The sequence below is a fragment of the Danio rerio genome, chromosome 21 (assembly GCF_049306965.1).
Source record: "Danio rerio strain Tuebingen ecotype United States chromosome 21, GRCz12tu, whole genome shotgun sequence".
NCBI classification, from domain to species: domain Eukaryota; kingdom Metazoa; phylum Chordata; class Actinopteri; order Cypriniformes; family Danionidae; genus Danio; species Danio rerio.
Window position 1 is genome coordinate 23,958,490 of NC_133196.1, and position 18,486 is coordinate 23,976,975.

Here is an 18,486-nt window from a genome sequence, read left to right on the forward strand (position 1 = left end):
CACACACACACACACACACTGCGGACAGTTTAGTTTACCCAATTCACCTGTAGCATATGTCTGTAGACTTGAGGGGAAAACCTATATATATGTGTGTGTGTGTGTGTGTAATGTATATATATATATATACACATTCAATTCACCTTTATTTCTATAACGCTTTTACAATGTAGATTGTTTCAAAGCAGCTTCACAAAGAATATTATAGTAAATTGAAATGAGTGCAGTATAGTTTTCAGAGTTCAGATATACATATACACATACACATATACACACATACACACACATAAAACTAATTTCCAAACCAAAAAAGCAACAAACCAAATCTGTATTAAAGGTTAAGTAAGGGTAAAGGGTTAAGCCAGTTAAAATAAATAAATAAAAGAATAGGAATAAACAAAAAGATTAAGATATTTAAAACCATGCTTAAAGAGGTCTAAGACAATGAAGAAAAGTTATTAGAAGCCCAAACAGGGAACCTTAAACAATTACTATGAAAAGAGAAAAAAAACATATTAAAATAAAAAAGAGGGAAAAAATTAATTAATTTATGAAAAATATAATAATAATTATTATTATTATGGGGTCTGGAACCTAAAGTTTTTTGCTTTTTGATGTCTCTTCAAGTCAAATTTGTAAACCTTTATGTTTTTCAAAGTTTGTGGCTAAAGTCGGATGGTGTGCTCTCTTGCACCATGGATGTGAGGATGTGAGAAGACATTTCCAGATACACAATATCAATACAAGTTAGAATCCAATGATGTTGTTTAAGAGAATGTGGAGACTTCCATATTTTATTGTAAATGTAATAACTGTACATTTCTGCAAAATGAACAATACTTTGATATAGTGGTACTATTATACGTTTTCACTTTTTTAAAGTTTAGACAGTGTGCAGCATGTATGTTTAGACATAAAAAGATCTACATAGTTATAAATCTCAAAGTCCACTCCAAAGAGAGTTTTTTTATTTTGTAAAAATTATTTTATTTCAAGAATCTCAAGGAATACAGTAAGTGGACTGAACATTTAAACCACATTAAACACGGAGGACCACAAATTACAATTTGCCTAAGACTTTATTTAAAGGGCCATGAAACCCACTCGTTTCAGCAGGGTGTTTTCACACCTCTACTTTGGAAAAAGTCAGAAAAGTGGGCGTGTCCAGCTCTGTTTAGGGGGGAGTGTCGGAGGAAGAAAACAGGCTTGGTATCGGAGTGTTTATTTGGGCGCGCTGAATTTCAGAGTCAAAACACACACCCACAGCGGACAATGTGACTGTGTTTACATGGACATCTGTAGTCGAATTATTTGCCAGATTATTAAATGGTGGACTTTAACTGCAGTTTGGCTCTTTCATTCAGGGAATTCATTAATGTCCCTCCCGACAAACGTGATATTTGATTCGAGGAACTGCTGTAAGCATGTATTTTTCATGCAATGTTTGATACCGCACGGCGAATGAGAGAAAAAAAACTCAGCATTTCCCAGAAACTTAGATGCACACGGCAGGTAGTGTCAGAAAGCCGCGTGTGTTATTCCGGTCACAAAATCCAACACGAGGTTATAGTTTGGTTGTAACTGTTAGTGCTAACTTGTTTACACTCGTTGCAATAGTTTGTTTGATACGAATAAAATACGAACTGAATAAACAAAGAGCACTGGTCGCTCACTTACCAAATCTGTAGAGACAGGACAATCACCAGCAACTAGAGCCGCGTCTTTATTAAGAGGAGACTAAAGCGAATCTGGATCTCAGCGTTTGCAGATGAGAACAGCTCTCAGGTAAACAATAATCCTCCTTAGACACGTAAGTTATTGTTGTCGCGCGTTGCGTACACTGTTAATCCACGCGTGAGTCTGAGCTCTCACAGAGAGAAAATGAAAACGAAACTTTACTGCAGCAAACTCTAAAAGCAACACTTCACGCTTCTTTTGCCAACACAACGTGGCGTCTCTGCCATCTACACTGTGACAGTAATGAATATTAATGAAGTTGCACAATAGAGCGCGCTGATTGGTTTGAACCAAGCCTTACTCATGCATTAATGCATCACACTGTAAGACGTAATAAAACTCACTCTGGCACAGACGCCCAGTCTGCATGCTGGAATACAACGCTATTATGTCATGGCCGTGACGCAGCTTCAAAAATTCGTTTCAAACCGGTAGTACGAATTTGCTTGAAATAACGCAAAAACAACCAATTTACACTTTTTAGTGAAATATAGGTGTCCTAATAGTGTTTTTAGCAGTGTGGGACACATATATGACTGTCAACAGCTCAAAAAATGTGTTTTGGTGTTTTGTGACCCTTTAAGATAATGTCAGCAGTGTCACCGACTTTAGAATGCTTCTTTATTCATTCATTTTCTTTTCGGCTCAGTCCCGTTATTAATCAGGAGTCGCCACAGCGGAATGAACCACCAACTTATCCAGCATATGTTTTAAGCAGAGGATGCCCTTCCAGCTGCAACCCATCACTGGGAAACAGCCATTCAGTCTCATTCACACACACACACACACACACACTGCGGACAGTTTAGTTTACCCAATTCACCTGTAGCATATGTCTGTAGACTTGAGGGGAAAACCCCTCAATATATATATAGGAAAACCTATGTATATATATATATATATATATATATATATATATATATATATATATATATATATATATATATATATATATATATATATATATATATATATAGGTTTTCCTAAACTAAACAGCTAAAACTTTCCCCATAATTAATCACTTAAGTTTCAAAAAATCGTATTAAATTTTTCCTGTGAAAACCCTTAATGGACTGATTTACAATAGCATTATTTGCTGTGCACTCACATTGATATGGCAGGATTCTCCATCTCTCTCCTGCACAATCTCCACGTTCCCCAGGTGCAAAATGGAGGCAATTATCTTAAAGATGCTCATTTGGTGGTTTTCTTTTACACCTGCACAACACAGTGTCAGCATGATAAATATTTATGCCAAACTATAGCGCTGCAAAAGCTAATAGTCATGTTTGCTGCTGCAGTCAAACTCACCAAGCATCGTAAGAGCTTCTCTCGTCTTCACAAGGTCCTCGGCATCATTCACTCCCTCAATGAAAATGTTCTCACCGAGAGACGTGTAAGTGAAGTCTTCTGCACTGGCTAAAACATGAGAGTGAGTGAGAAGTTTGAAAAAGAAGGATTTGGGTGTGTTTATATTTGGTACAGTAGGTTTAGTTTGATTATGTAGTTCATTCGAACCTTTGTGTGTGCAAAACAAGCAGGCAATAATAAAATAGGCAATAAGTAATGATCCAGAAATTCAGCTTTGCCATCACAGGCCAAAATTATTATTTAAAATATAATAAAAAACATGACTTAAATATGTTAGTGTTGTCAAAATAACTGATATTTCTATAGGTATCGATTCGATACTGAAATATATAAAACTATAAAATATACATTTTATGCAGTAATGACACCTACTAGAATTATTAAAAATGATACAATTTGCATATATTGTAATGGTACATTGTTTGCAACAACAAAAACAACTTTTTCTTTCATGCCCTTATTTATTATTTTTCACATGGACCTGAGGAAATTTAGTAGGGCACATGAAAATCTGAAAAACGGTCCTGACAAGAAAAGACATGCAGGTCTAGTTATAATTCTGGGAAATGCTATATTTAAGCAATTGTATAAATAAATGATATAATTAGGTAATATTCCCCTATGGCACAGAGTATCAATACATTTTAAGCTATTTTATTGAAGTTAGAAATTCCAGTATTGTGACAACATTAGTATACAAGGTTTGGACAAGGAAACTAAAACAATGGCTAATTTAGTGTTGGGAGGTTTTATGCCTAAATTTGACCAGCCTGGTGGCATTTATTGATCTTCATTGATTGCATATTCCACCAGTAAGAGTTGAGTGTGAAGGTTTAATCGGCAGAGTTATGACACAGTTTTGCTTGTAATATTTTAATGCACACAACATTCTGGGTGACTTAAATGTGCACCTCAACTCTACTGTTTCTACCAAAACTGCTCTTCGGGAACTCCACAGGGTCGATGTACATGGCCGGGTTGCTATTGCCAAACCTCTTGCCACTCGTGCCAATGCCAAACGTCAGTTACAATGGTTTCAGCAGCAAAATTCTTGGGCTGTGGACAATGTGAAACATTTATTGTTCTCGGTAACACTTATTAGTAGTTTTAGTAGACTGTCTGCTTAATATCTATTGATACTGCTCCTTCAACAGACATTTAACTGACTATAAGAAACTTTGAAAGTACATGTCAACTTACACTAACCCAAATCCCAACCTAACAGTCTACTTATAATCTAATGAGAATTAGTTGGCATGTACTGTAGATGCAATGTAACTTCAATTCAACAAATGGACCATCAAAGTAAAGTATGACCTTGTTCTCTGATGATTCCAGCTTTACTGACTTTCACACATCCAGAGTTATGATGTGGAGAAGCCCCAAAAAAGCGTACCAACCAGACTGTTACATGCCCTGAGCAAAGTATGGGGGTGGATCAGTGATGCTTTAGGCTGCAATATCATGGCATTCCCTAGGCCCAATACTTGTCCTAGATGGGTGCATCACTGACCATGTGCACCTAATGGTTCAAACGTTGTATCCTGAAGACAGTGCCGTATATCAGGATGATAATGTACTAATACACACAGCAAGACTGGTGACAGAGTAGTTTGATGAACATGAAAGTGAAGTTGAACATCTGCCATGGGCTTAACAGTCACTAGATCTAAATATTATTATTAAGCCTCTTTGGGGTGTTTTGGAGGAGCAAGTCAGGAAAAGTGTTTCTCCATCTGCATCACCTAGTGACCTAGCCCTTATTCTGCATGAAGAATGGCTCAAAATCCCTCTGGCCACTGTGCAGGACTTGTATCTGTAATTTCCAAGATGATGCGGTATTGGGCAACATAATTTGTTTGCGTTGTGAGCATTTGCAGTGTGTTTTCTTAATGTGTTTCTGTTATGACGATTTGAAGATCTTTTCTTAATTTACTAGTGTTTTTTTGTAACTACATGTTGTCTTAAACTTCAGTATGATAAGCTCTTTTGGTCACTGCACATTTGCCATCTTGCAGAATGTCTTATGAAGTGTCGTATAAACACTGTAATCTGTGTCTAGTTCTAAAGAGACAATTTAAACCACCAAAGGCAAGTGTCAGCCATTCCAGATTCACTTTTACAGCTAATCTGCATATCTCTAAAACATTTGCCACTTACTCAAGGTAAGATCCTTAAACTCTGGCAGAGAGCATGAAGCACAGAGCTGGTAGAAGATGTGGTAGTTCCTCTCCTCTTCAGCCTGCAACGATATATCAATGTTTAGCACACAGACATGCACAGTGGGCTGAAAATGGCCTTAAAGCATCCTTTCTAAGTGAAACTCACCTGAAACACTACTCTGGACTTCTCAAGCAGGTACGTTCTCATATTGGCACCAATAATATGATATCTCCTGTCAAAGCCGATCTGGATGTATTTCCCAAAACGGCTGCTGTTGTCATTACGGGTTGTTTTTGCATTTCCAATGGCCTACATTGAAAAAAAAAAAACTTTAATTACAGTCTAGTCACACTTTGGTTGGTTTAAACTGGGACAGCAGCTTATCAAATTACAATGATTGATGCATAATAGAATGCAATAAGGGTGGAGAAAGATTTTCACAACAGAAGGTGCAAGAGCCGTAAACCTTGAATCCTGTTTGCGACATCATTTGTAATGAATAATTACTGTGATTTGGGATTATTTGTTTGTCTGAGCTGGTATGTTATGAGTCACCTGTAGTAATAGGACGTTCTAGCTCTCAGTTTGCATCCCAAGAGGCGTCTCTATCGCCAGTGCTCATTTCCGCTATAGTGCTATCTCTAAATTGACTGTGAGATTTGGCCACTCTCACTTGCACACAGATTATCTTCCTGAAGGGCACACATGCCGGCTTCATTCTTATCTTTTCAAACAGGCCTGGTGATTCTTCAGTTTAATTTCCTAATTTAAGTGTGTCAGAGACGGAGCGATGAGTGAATCGAGGGCACCTTTACAGCCTCTGCACATAATAGTAGTACTTGGTGGCACAAATTCATTAGATTCAACACTAAGTATTCTTGTGAAGTAAAGTTCTTGTCTGATTGACGAAGACTGACTTGGGTGTTTTTTTTCTCAGTAGAATTACTTGAATTAGAGGATTTGTATCAGAGCATACCTCCATAATGGGACTGGAAGCCAAAACTTTCTCTTCAACATTGGTGTCATTTGCTGATCCTCCCACTGTGGCGAAGAAGCGCATGGCATACTTTGCCGAAACGGTTTTACCAGCTCCCGACTCACCGCTCACAATTATGGACTGGTTCTTCTCATCTCTGCAGGAGAAATGTCAAGTTTACAAGCAGAAACAGTAATGAAGACTGTGCGCTGATGAATACTTGAGATGATATGATATGCTAAAGTGCATTTAACTATTTAGATGCAGAATAAAGAAGAATATGAAACATATTTGATTCATATGAACTGTTTTACAAGCCCCAGACAATGTGATTGTTTTATTTGGTATGCAAGTATGAAACAATCCGAATAACATAAACATGGCCCAAAAAAACCTGTGTGAAAACAAAAGCAACTAATTTAAAAAAGGTGATAAATATTTTTAGCAACATGTATTTACAAATACATACATAACAAATTCAAATAAAGTGTGTCTAAAAAAACTAATGTAAAATACACACAAAAAACTATATAAACATAAGGTGTGTAATGGTACACCATTAATGGTACATTAATCCATATTTGAAAGACAAAGAGCTCAAACTGAATAAATTATAGGATTCTCTGTGCCACTATGCTCAACAAGACATTCTTTAATAATAATAAGACACCCCAGAAGATGGGTCAAGTATAGCTCCATCATAGATCTATCATGTTTTATAATCTTAGTTTTAATAAATGTTTTTTTCTTTAAAAATCAATATTTTTTTCTTTTTGTTGTATCAAAAATTTACCAAACTTTGACACCTCTGTGTCATGTCAAACCTAGCCATGAATGTTGTGAATTGTAACACAATATATCTAAAAGACATACACCAAAAACAATATATTCTAAATGATTTAGCTACATTTTTTAATGTGAAATAAAAATGATTTTAAAAATATTTTAAACAAAATATATAATTAAATAAATAAATAAATATATAATTTACAAATAAATCTTTTATATTAAAAAATAAATACTATATTATAATATAATGATTATTATTAATGATTAATACATGGTTTACAAATTAAAACATTTTTTTTAATGTTGATTAAATGTTACAATAAATGCAAGGATCAGGAACATTTTGCAGTGAATAGTAAAAAAAAAATAGCAAAAAGAAAAAAGCAGGTGTAAAATTCGTATGCTATTGCACCCAATGACTTACCCAAGTGGATGTTGAGTACAAGAGTTTATCATGTCTTTATTATAAAAAAATATGACTTAAAGGCGCAATTTAATAGCCACTGACTTGCACTTTAAAACCTCTTTTAACTCTGAAATCTCTAATCAAAAACCCACCCAGTCCCCACTGGACCATCTGTAACAATGAGCTCTATTTTAATGATCTAGGTGCAAAGTGTAAAGCGCATGGCGCAAAAGCATTAAAGGCATGTCCGAATCCACTTTTGCTATTTTAAGGACAGAAAAATACAGTTAGCGCCCTGTCGCAAGGTCTAACAGGGTTGTGCTTATTCTCTTAATGAGTTATGGGTGTGTTTTAAGCATAACGTGCATAAAACTACACAGAGTGATATCTCATATTCCCATTCCCATGGCACATTTGCTATTTACATGGCAGACTTAGTAAATAGAAAAACGAAATGCTTCACTTGCGAGAAAACAGTTAAACAGATCATCTGCAGTGTGAGGATAAAGAATGAGCCTCCTCCAAATGGCCTCTTTACTTTCTTCTTACTTTAACTTTTACTCTTTACTCCTTTACTTTAGTGAATAAGGAAACGTTATTTAACGCACTCCACTGAAGATACCCATTAGCCTACTGTAAATATTTAATTTAGTTTTTTAAGTGTAAAGATTTGTTTCAAAACTGTTTCTAAATTCAGTTCTAATTTTAAGCAAACAAATAAATGAACAATAATTTCAAAGTATGGTCAAAAAACACACGTCCAAACTCACATCCTATTCTTATGCTTAAACCCGACAGGTAGACAAACCTAAACTTGTTTTTATTAAAACAAATATAAATATGCATATAATAAATAATACTGCTAATGATAATAACATTAAACAAATGCAAATTGTCATGAATAAACTGAAAAAGCCCTCCGAGCTGAAGAAGGCATGGAGACAGTGGTTTTTATATTTATGTTGAAAATAATCATTTTTGTACCATTTTAATCCTTTATTTTTTTTTTCATATGTAAAGATATTTGTGTATTGTGTTACGTCCCGTGACTGTTCTAGTTTTCTTTCTATATTGCATTTTTTTTCTGTTTCCTGATTTCTTTTGTTTACAGATTGATGCCACCTGAGTTTAACCACCAGGGACGTTTCGCATCCTGAAGGCTAAAACCGCATACTGCAGAAAGTTGTCTGACCAACTAACGAACGCTGAAATCTTAACAGCGTGCTGAGTTAAAGGCACCTGCCAATAACCCTTTAAAAGATCCAGTTTCTTTACAAATGCAGCAGAACCAACCCGATCTACACAATGCTCAACTTCATCCTTTGTGTATTAAGCAATGTGTAAACATTTAGACCTGCTAGGTGCATAACTAACATGCTCTGCGCTGAACTTGCTTTTAGTTGATTTTAGTCTTTTAATTGCTTTTAGTCTATTTCAGTTGCTCCAAATAACAACGCGGCAACTTTTTAGACCACCACACCCTAGAGTCCCCAAAACTATGTGGCGCAAAACCTAAAAATTATGGTTGCGCTGGTCTGAAAATAGCAACAAATCATGCCATACACGTCTTGCACCTTATTGCATTGGGTGTATTATAGGCCCGAAAAGTCTTTATGCAATGCATTCCACACAAAATAAACACCCATTACCCATGAGAGCTTTCACAGGAAAACCTAAACGCAGTGGTGGGCCTCTTCGACACACTCCTGAATAATTGACATGTCCATTCAGGCTAACTGACAAGTGCAAACCCCACCTAAACAACTAATCAAACACACAGAGTCAGACCACAAGCCTTGCCTCGTCTTTTCCTGCTTATTTCAGGACTCCAGCATTGCACAAGTCATTAAGAGTCACAATAACTAGGCGTAGGATGTTTAGCTCGAGTTTAATCCTGACGCGCAAATGGCTTTGTCTTTTGTTTCAAGCACCAAAAAGAAAAAAAACACATGTAAATACAAAGGATGGAGGAATGATGCTGCGTACACTGCAATTATTCACCCACTCCATCCATTACTGAGTCAAGCTGAGATTTTGGATTACTTACAGCTTTAAAAGTGTGTGATGTCACTTTCTGTTTACAGCCAGTGGAAGTCACTGCTCTAAAAGCAGAGCTCTTTATTAAAAGGCAACATCGCTTAATAAACAGCTTTAAGATTCAGCTTTAAGATGTTTCTTTAGAAGAAAGACTGAAATGCAGATGGACACATTAAGATAATTAATTTATGAGACGATTAGAATTATTGTGATCCAAAAGAAATAGAAAATATAACATAGAAATATTTTAAATGTACCATTCAAAAGTTTCAGGGTTAGCTTCTGAAAGTAGTTTCTTAAGCTCTTCGAGGCGATAACATCTTTGCAGTCTATACTGCTACTTTTAATGAATATTATGCATTCTTCCTGAATAAAGGTATTAATTAGTAAAAGTAAAAAAAAAACTGACCCCAAAAATTTTACCTTTCAGTTGTACACTAGGAACTAATTATTATACATTTTTAAAAATTATATAAATATATTTACTTATAAAATAAATATTTTATTTAATTAAATGCATTATTATCCAATTATAGGATCCAGAAATACTTATTGTGATTTTGGTTTTGTCAGTGAGGAGTGAGGAGGGTGGATTAAAATGGCTTTTTAGCACTCTGAATATTTATAAATTTTTCTATTTATTTAAATGAGCTTGTCATTTTGCAAGATTATAAAAAAGCTAGCTCACACCTGGCCATCTGTTTAAAAGCTTCCTCGGCCACCGCAAATATATGAGGGTCCATGTCCCCCATGTTCTGCCCGCTGTATGCATTGATGACTTCTTCTCCATAGATATGTAGCTGCTCGTACGGGTTGATGGCCACCAGAACAATCCCTGAGGGGAAAAAATTAACAGTTTTTCAATTCACAGCTTTGCAGCATTGTTAAAAAAATACACTACTGGCCAAAACGCTGTTATTTTTATGCACCTGTCAATTTGGAGATTTTGGAGTTTTTTTAGTTTGACAGAAAAAAAGCATCCACAATACACTTTTTTTTCATCACACCTTTTCAGTTTATGTAATGTAATGTGTATTTATATGGTGCATTTATCTAGTTTTGAAATACACCCAAAGTGTAACTGTAACTGTAACTGTGTTTAATGTACACCCCGGTTTGGAAAAGTCAAGTTTTTAAACTGTTGAAATTTTTTACTATACCGTTCCTTAGGTATGAGTAAGATACGGCCCGTGCCTAATCGGTAATGGCTGATATTTATGATGAAATTTCCAGACAAAACATATTTTTAGGAGCCGTTTTCTCAAAATATTTTTTTTCTCCTACATTAAGCCATAAATATGGATTTCAGCAGCACTTACATACAGATATCACAATTTTATTCATATCAGTGTTCTAAATGCTTTTACAGAGTAATGTGTTGACACATTATTTAATTGTATAAATAAATGTAATTTTTTTGGATGTTTGCAGTATTTTATAATGCAATGATGAAAAGGGACACCTAAAATCACCTCGGGAAAAACAGTTCACTCTAATATTCTGAACTGAACCTGAATTCTGAATTCTGAACCTGACTTTAACTGATATTCAGATTTGGTCTTATTTTAAGGTACAATACTTGCAATTAACAAACTATTATATTAATGTCATATGTATATGTATGCGTGTGTATACATAGAGTGTGCATATAGATAAATTAAGCATATGTATGTATTAATTTGCTTATTTAAGTTGTCTCTATTTTTATTCTAAGTATCATCTTACATTTGTTTTATGTTTATATTTTCTGCATTTGCTTATATCTGTTTCTATATTTGAGTACCCAAAGGTTTATGTTGTTTTTAATATTTGCTTACACTTATGAAGCACTTTGAGTTGCTTTTTATGTAAGAAAAGTACTATTCATTCATTTATTTACTTTCTTGTCGGCTTAGTCCCTTTATTAGTCCGGGGTCGCCACAGCGGAATGAACCGGCAACTTATCCAGCACATTTTTACACAGCGGATGCCCTTCCAGCCGCAACCCGTTTCTGGGAAACATCCACACACACTCATACACTACGGTTTACAATTTAGCCTACCCAATTCACCTGTACCGCACGTCTTTGGACTGTGGGGGAAACCAGAGCACCCAGAGGAAACCCACGCGAACGTAGGGAGAACATGGAAACTCCACACAGAAACGCCAACTGAGCCGAGGCTCGAACCCGCGACCTTCTTGCTGTGAGGCGACAGCACTACCTACTGCGCCACTGCTAATTTATTGTGTATTAATGGTAATATAGTAATATAAAATGTAGGTATTGGGTAGGATTAGGAATGTAGAATAACAATCCTCTATAATACTTTTTTTTTAAGTATGAATAAAAACCAATATCTTACTAATAGGAATTTATTATTATCATATTAATAAACCCAGTAGTTAATAATGGGAATTGGTTTTAAAATTAAAGTGTTACCTCAAAGAAAAGTATGCAAACAATGAAAACTAATTTGCATAACATAACGTTAAACATAACATTTCAGAAATCTTGTAATACAAAAAATTAATAATTCTTAGCTTAATCAACTGAGGAAGAGTTCTGATAACTATTAATTAATTTTGACTCTTTCCACCCGCAGAGTCATACCTTAATACATCATTTAAATATTTGAAATTATTTATCCAATATGAATATGGATAAATAATGGACAAATCAATTCAAAAGTATTTTAAAATGTCTGTTGGAGATCTAAAATATAAGGTGGCTTCAATCCTCAAGTGATGTCACTGCAATCATAATCACGTTAATGCATGATGTGTCAGTGTCAAAGACAGAACACAACACAGACACACGTATGTGGCAGTACAAAAGAACATGAAAGGCATAAAAAGCATAAAGAGGAATTATGAAGCAACGGCCTTTGTTATGACCTGGCAGACACCATAATGAGAATCACTGAGTCATTACAAAAGCACAACAATAAAAAGACAAACAACAGCTGGGCGGTCCTTAGACTCCACCACAAAAATCTGACCATATGACCATGGTGTAGGTGTATTTAAACAGTAGAGACGCTCTTCCTGATTGTCTGCGAGGACACGTCAGGAAGTTTGTTTGGATTCAATCATACATTACATAATATGTCTTATTCTCCAGAACAACTTGTCAGTAAACACACACACCCATAAATCCAACGCAATCCCAAAATGCCACCTGTTAACAAGGGGATGTTGTCATAGGAACATAGTAACTAACAGAGAAACTGAGGGTAATGACTGTAGACTAAACAGAGATGCTGTCTTTGTTCCTCTTCAATAAAGTCTGTTGACCCTGGATACCCAGCATCAAGCTTTACAGCTGGTTTGCAGAATTTGCAAAAAGTGCACAGAGACCGAGAGCTAGAAGTCATTAAAAACAGGAGAAAATCTGTTTTAAAACAAGAACAATGAAGAAAATAAGCTAAAACTACTGTAGATCTTCGCTACAATTAATTAATTTGATGCAAACTGTATTGGGGTCAAATACTTATATTTAAACTTTTTTATTTTCCAGATTTTTTGAAATATATATTTTTTTACCTTATACAATAAAATATATAAAAACAAACAACTCTCTCTCTCTCTCTCTCTCTCTCTCTCTCTCTCTCTCTTTATATATATATATCTTTAGTTTTGCATCAAATGTATGTATCTATGTATATATGTATATATATATATATATATATATATATATATATATATATATATATATATATATATATATATATATATATATATATATATATATATATATATATATGCAGAAAAAATATACAGTTGAAGTCAGAGTTATTAGCTCCCCAGTTTATTTTCTGTCCCCAATTTCTGTTTAACAAAGAGAAGATTTTTTTAACACATTTCTAAATATAATAATTTTAATAACTCATGTATAATAACTGATTTATTTTATTTTTACCATGATGACAGTAAATAATACTTTACTAGATATTTTTCAAGACACTTCTATACAGCTTAAAGTGACATTTAAAGGCTGAACTAGGTTATAGGTTAACTAGGCAGGTTAATTAGGCAAGTCATTTTATAACAATGGTTTATTCTGTAGACTATTGAAAACATATATAGCTTAAAGGGGCTAAGACATTTTGTCCTTAAAAGTTTTTAAAAAGTGAAATCTGCTTTTATTCTAGCCAAAATAAAACAAATAACACTTTCTCCTTAAAAATATTATCAGACATACTGTGAAAATTTCCTTGCTCTGTTAAACATTATTTGGAAAAAAAAATCTAAAGGGGGCTAATAATTCTGACTTCAACTGTGTATATATATATATATACACACACACACGCGCGCGCACACACACCTCAGTTGTTTTTTGTTTTTTACTGCTATTGTGAGCCATGAAAAGAAGACAGAGCCTACATTCATTCATTTTCTTTTCAGCTTAGTCCCTTTATTAATCCGGTATTGCCACAGCGGAATGAACCGCCAACTTCTCGAGCAGGTTTTTACTCAGCGGATGCCCTTCCAGTCACAACCCATATCTGGCAAACATCCATACACTACAGACAATTTTAGCTTATCCAATTCACCTGTACCGCGTGTCTTTGGACAGTGGAAGAAACCGGAGCAGACGGAGGAAACCCACGTGAACGAAGGGAGAACATGCAAACTTCACACATAAACGCCAACTGACCCAGCCGAGGCTCGAACTAGCGTTCGTCTTGCTGTAAGGCAACAGTACTACCTACTGCGCCACTGCGTCGCCAGAGCCTACATAAAATTGCTTAATCAAATTTTAAATGCATTTACTAAAAATCACCAAAAACTAAATATTAAATGATACATAAAATACAGAATATTATCAGAAATAAAAATTAAATAAATATCAAAACTATATATTCAATTGAGATGTTGTAACTATAGAATAGTCTTTGAAGGTTTAAGGGGAAATGATCCGAACTCTTTCTGAATTTTTTTTAGCAAGATGCTAATGATCTAATTTGATTTAATGATTTATGATAAGCTAAGCTAAAAGTGTTCCCACCAGGCCTGGAGATCGAATGACAGGATATAAAAAGGGTAAAACTTAACCTACTTACTTACTCTAGGCGAGTTTCCTATTTCCAAAAAAAAGTAAAGTTTTCCTTTAAGGGTGTACTCACACTAGGATATCTGAACCGTGCCCAGAAACGTTAGACCCTCAACCGAGCACAGATCGGTTGGACTTTGGCATGGTACGCTTGTAGTGTGAGAGCAACACAACATCACTTTTAAGAGACTGTTTCATATGGATTTATTAATCATTCGTACTTTTTAAGTAACGCGAACTGTCATAGTTTATTAAAGATGCAAACCCCTTACTGCATGACAGCTACACCTTCAGCAAACCTCCTAATACATGCAGCACAATGACTTTCATGAACATTTATGAGCGTCAAAAAGGCTGGATCTGTTCAGCAAATGATATGACTGTGTGTCACTGCATGCCTTAGAGTTGCAGTGTACTGTAAATGCAACCTAAGCCATTGTCAGTAACTACATTTTATGTATCTCTCATAATCAGCCAAAATTCTCAAAGCTTAACCCATATATCTGCTCAACACCACATTCAATCAGAGACATTGACGTACAGCATGACTTACCACAATAGGTGTAGATGTGGTTGGACTCGAGGAAGCGGACCTTGAGGTTGTGGAGCACAGCAGGCTCATGGAGGTAACTGAGAGCCGTGAGGTCATTCTCTCCTACCAGGATATCGGGATTCCGGAGAAATGGAAGCGGATTGTCTTTGGAACCAATTGGATATTCTAACGTCTATCAACAGAGACAGCAATGCCAGAAACAGTACTTTAGAAACTGACCGGACTCAAATCACAATCTGACGAAACTTTCTGAAGTGTTGGAAATACATTACATGCAACAGAGAGTTTCATCTACTGGTTTATTCAGGTTTCCCCAACATTGTTTTTGATAATACACTAGAGAATATGCAGTACAGTCATCTCTCTGAGAGACTGCACATCTTACACACCAAAACATGGTTAATGATTCATTAGACACACTTTCTTTAGAGCAGTGAAACCCGAACTAATGCAGGAAGCATTACGATCTAGTTAAGATCTGGTTTAATTCACAACTGCTGTGTCATGAATGATTAAACACAGTATAGTTCTGTTTGCCAAATGCCACCAACCAATCCAGTTTTAACTGAATGAAATATTTTAGCTATGCCCAGATAGGAAGCACAGACATTTTTGTGACATGCGAGTTCATTCTTTGAAGTACAGTTCTCCAAAAATAGCAAAACCTGCTGTTGATTTACTCACACACAGGCCATCCAAGATGTAGGTGACTTTTTTCAGTAGAACATTACTGAAACTGCTCAAATTCACATGGTCTTAAAATATATTAAGTCTTTTTTTGCATCAGCGCAGACCCAGACTTTCAATGTTAAATTATGAAATATTATGGCTGCAAAAATACTAAAATAAACATACACTACTATAATATTTATTGTATCAAAATTATTTATACATTTTCAAAGAATCTGTCTGAAGGTTTTTTAATTAAAGGTACATAATTACCAAGATATCCACTATATCGAGTGAAGTTCATGCTAGATATGAAAAATAACCACTATAAATAACCTCTAATTTCTGATTTCTACACTTTGTAAAACAAATAATGTGAAATAGGGCTGCATGATATTGGAAAAACTTGACTAAGTCATATATTTTTTTGCTGCATTTTATATTGCAATATAAATACAACTTCACCAGATAGCCTAAATAGCTCTATTTGAATAGAATTGTTAAATGTAGACTGATTATTCTGAGATTTTTCTGGAAGATTATGGGGGCTATTCTGGATTATAATTGGGAAGATAGGAGTGAAATATTTTACATCACAGTATTTAGATACATAAATTCAATAATAAAATGAAAAATAACACTGTATATTCTTTATTGTTTAAATAATTCAATAACTACATGTTTATTAGAGTTACAAACAGTACACCAATTTCATGTGCCTAAATACTTTAAAATCTCATGCCTGAATGCTTACACAGTCACAAGCCTTCAAAACACATGCAAATAGTAATTTTTGACTGCATTTAAACTCTTCAGTTACTCCAAAAGTCTCATGTGGTCTGAACTGTGGCTCCTGGTAAACTATAATTCCAACATATAAACTCAACATTCCTTTGATGTAATTATTTTGGATGTGCACGTAGTGATATAGATACTGAAACGATGTATTGTGCAGCCCCACAGCTGTATTTTAATGATCTAGGCGCAAAGTGTAAAGTATATGGCGCAAAAGCAGTGTGTACAAATCCACTATTGCAATTTTAACGACAGAAAAATACGGTTTGCGTCCTGGCATACGGTCAAACATGGTTGTACTTATTCTCTCAATGAGTTATGGGTGTGTTTTGAGCATTAAACCAATCAGAGTCTCATCTCTCATTCCTTAAGAGTCAGTTGCATCGCACCATGCAGATTTGTTATTTACATGGCAGACTTTGTAAGCGGAAAAATAGAATGCTTCACTAGGAAGAAAACAGTTAAACAGATCATCTGCAGTGCAAGGATAAAGAACAAGCCTCCTCCATTCGGCATCTTTAATTTATTTTTACTTTGCTTCTTTACTTTCGTGGAGTAAAGAAATGGTGCAATTCACTCCATTGAAGACATCCATTAGCCTACATATTTAATGTAGTTTGTTAAATGCAAAGATTTGATTCAAAACTATTTCTAAATTCAGTTTTAATCTCCAGCAAACAAATAAATAAACAATAATTACGAAGTGTTGTCAAAAAACAGTTATATCCAAACACACGTCATATTCTTATGCCTCACATGGTGACACATGTCTGAAAAACCAGATAGGTGGACAAATCTAAACTTGTTTTTATTTAAAAAATATATAAATATGCATATAATAAATAATACTGCTAATAATAATAACATTATACAAATGCAAATTGTCATAAATAAACTGATAAAAGTGCCTTAACACACCTCCTTTTTAGACTGGAACACCCATGAGTCCACAAAGTGGAACAAATAGATTTGCTATTTAAACAACATGGCGTAAAATGTGAAAATTAGGGTTGCTCTGGTGTGAAAATAGCAACAAATCATGAAAATATCTTGCGCCTTAATGCACCGACTGTATGATAGGGCTCCTAATGTGTAATAAACACATAAAAAAACATTGTATGTACAGTAAACATCTGATAAGGTGAACAAAGAGGAAAGTTTTCACTCACCGATTCATCTTCTAATTTGAGATGCAGCACTGTGTCTCCCTCCTTATAATCCTTGATGATTTCAGCAGACCTCCAGACCTCATCCGGGTCAGGAATCCAAACCCGGGTGTACTAAAAACAGATCAAAACCACCATTAAATGAAAGAAACCACATATTAGAGCAACACATATTTATATTTGTTCACTTAATATAAACCTACAATACACAATCTTAATTTATATATGAGAAAGACTAATGTGGTCAGTGAGAAAGAGATAAAGCTGAATAAAGCTGAACACAGAAGAGCTCCAGTGCTTTTATCAGCAGAATTTGTGTATAATTGGAGGATCAGCAGAAGAGTCGAGAGATATATTGAACCGGAAAGAGTGTTTGGAGAATATGCCATATCTTTCAAATAAAATGCTGCTCCGTCTTATTCAGAGAAAAAAATGATTTAAATGGGAGGCGTATGTGTCTAAAGATGTCTACCCTGAAAAATGAGACACTGACATTTCTGAAATAATACTGCATGCATTAAAGTCACAGTTTTAGAGCACATTCACTGTAAAAAAAATGCTGGGTTCCACACAATTGATTTGTGGAACATAAAGAAATAAAGTTATCTTATTGGTTTTTAATAATTTAAATGGATTGAACATTACAAAAATGAAGTTGTCCCACCAAAGAACTCAAGAATTGTGTTGTTTCAGCTCAGTCAAAAAAAAAAAAAAAAAGTAGTTTGAACAAACAGCAAATGTCATTTGCTCTTGAGTGCAGTGTTAGAGTTGTTAGACTAGTAGATGCTGGA

At 34.8% G+C, this 18,486-nt stretch overlaps 1 protein-coding gene across 7 annotated transcripts in view; it reads right to left on the reverse strand.

Annotated features, from left to right (window-relative positions):
* Positions 1–18,486, reverse strand: part of myo5b (myosin VB) — a 101,066-nt gene that overhangs the window by 51,526 nt on the left and 31,054 nt on the right. For all 7 annotated transcript variants that reach the window (XM_073934874.1, XM_021468887.2, XM_021468888.2 and 4 more), the window contains exons 2-9: positions 17,699–17,809; positions 15,066–15,237; positions 10,170–10,314; positions 6,248–6,404; positions 5,437–5,580; positions 5,269–5,350; positions 3,049–3,156; positions 2,846–2,955 (exon numbers count right to left, since the gene is read on the reverse strand). In XM_073934874.1, the coding sequence (XP_073790975.1) occupies positions 2,846–2,955; positions 3,049–3,156; positions 5,269–5,350; positions 5,437–5,580; positions 6,248–6,404; positions 10,170–10,314; positions 15,066–15,237; positions 17,699–17,809 (1,029 nt within the window). The remainder of the gene's footprint in view (positions 1–2,845; positions 2,956–3,048; positions 3,157–5,268; positions 5,351–5,436; positions 5,581–6,247; positions 6,405–10,169; positions 10,315–15,065; positions 15,238–17,698; positions 17,810–18,486) is intronic.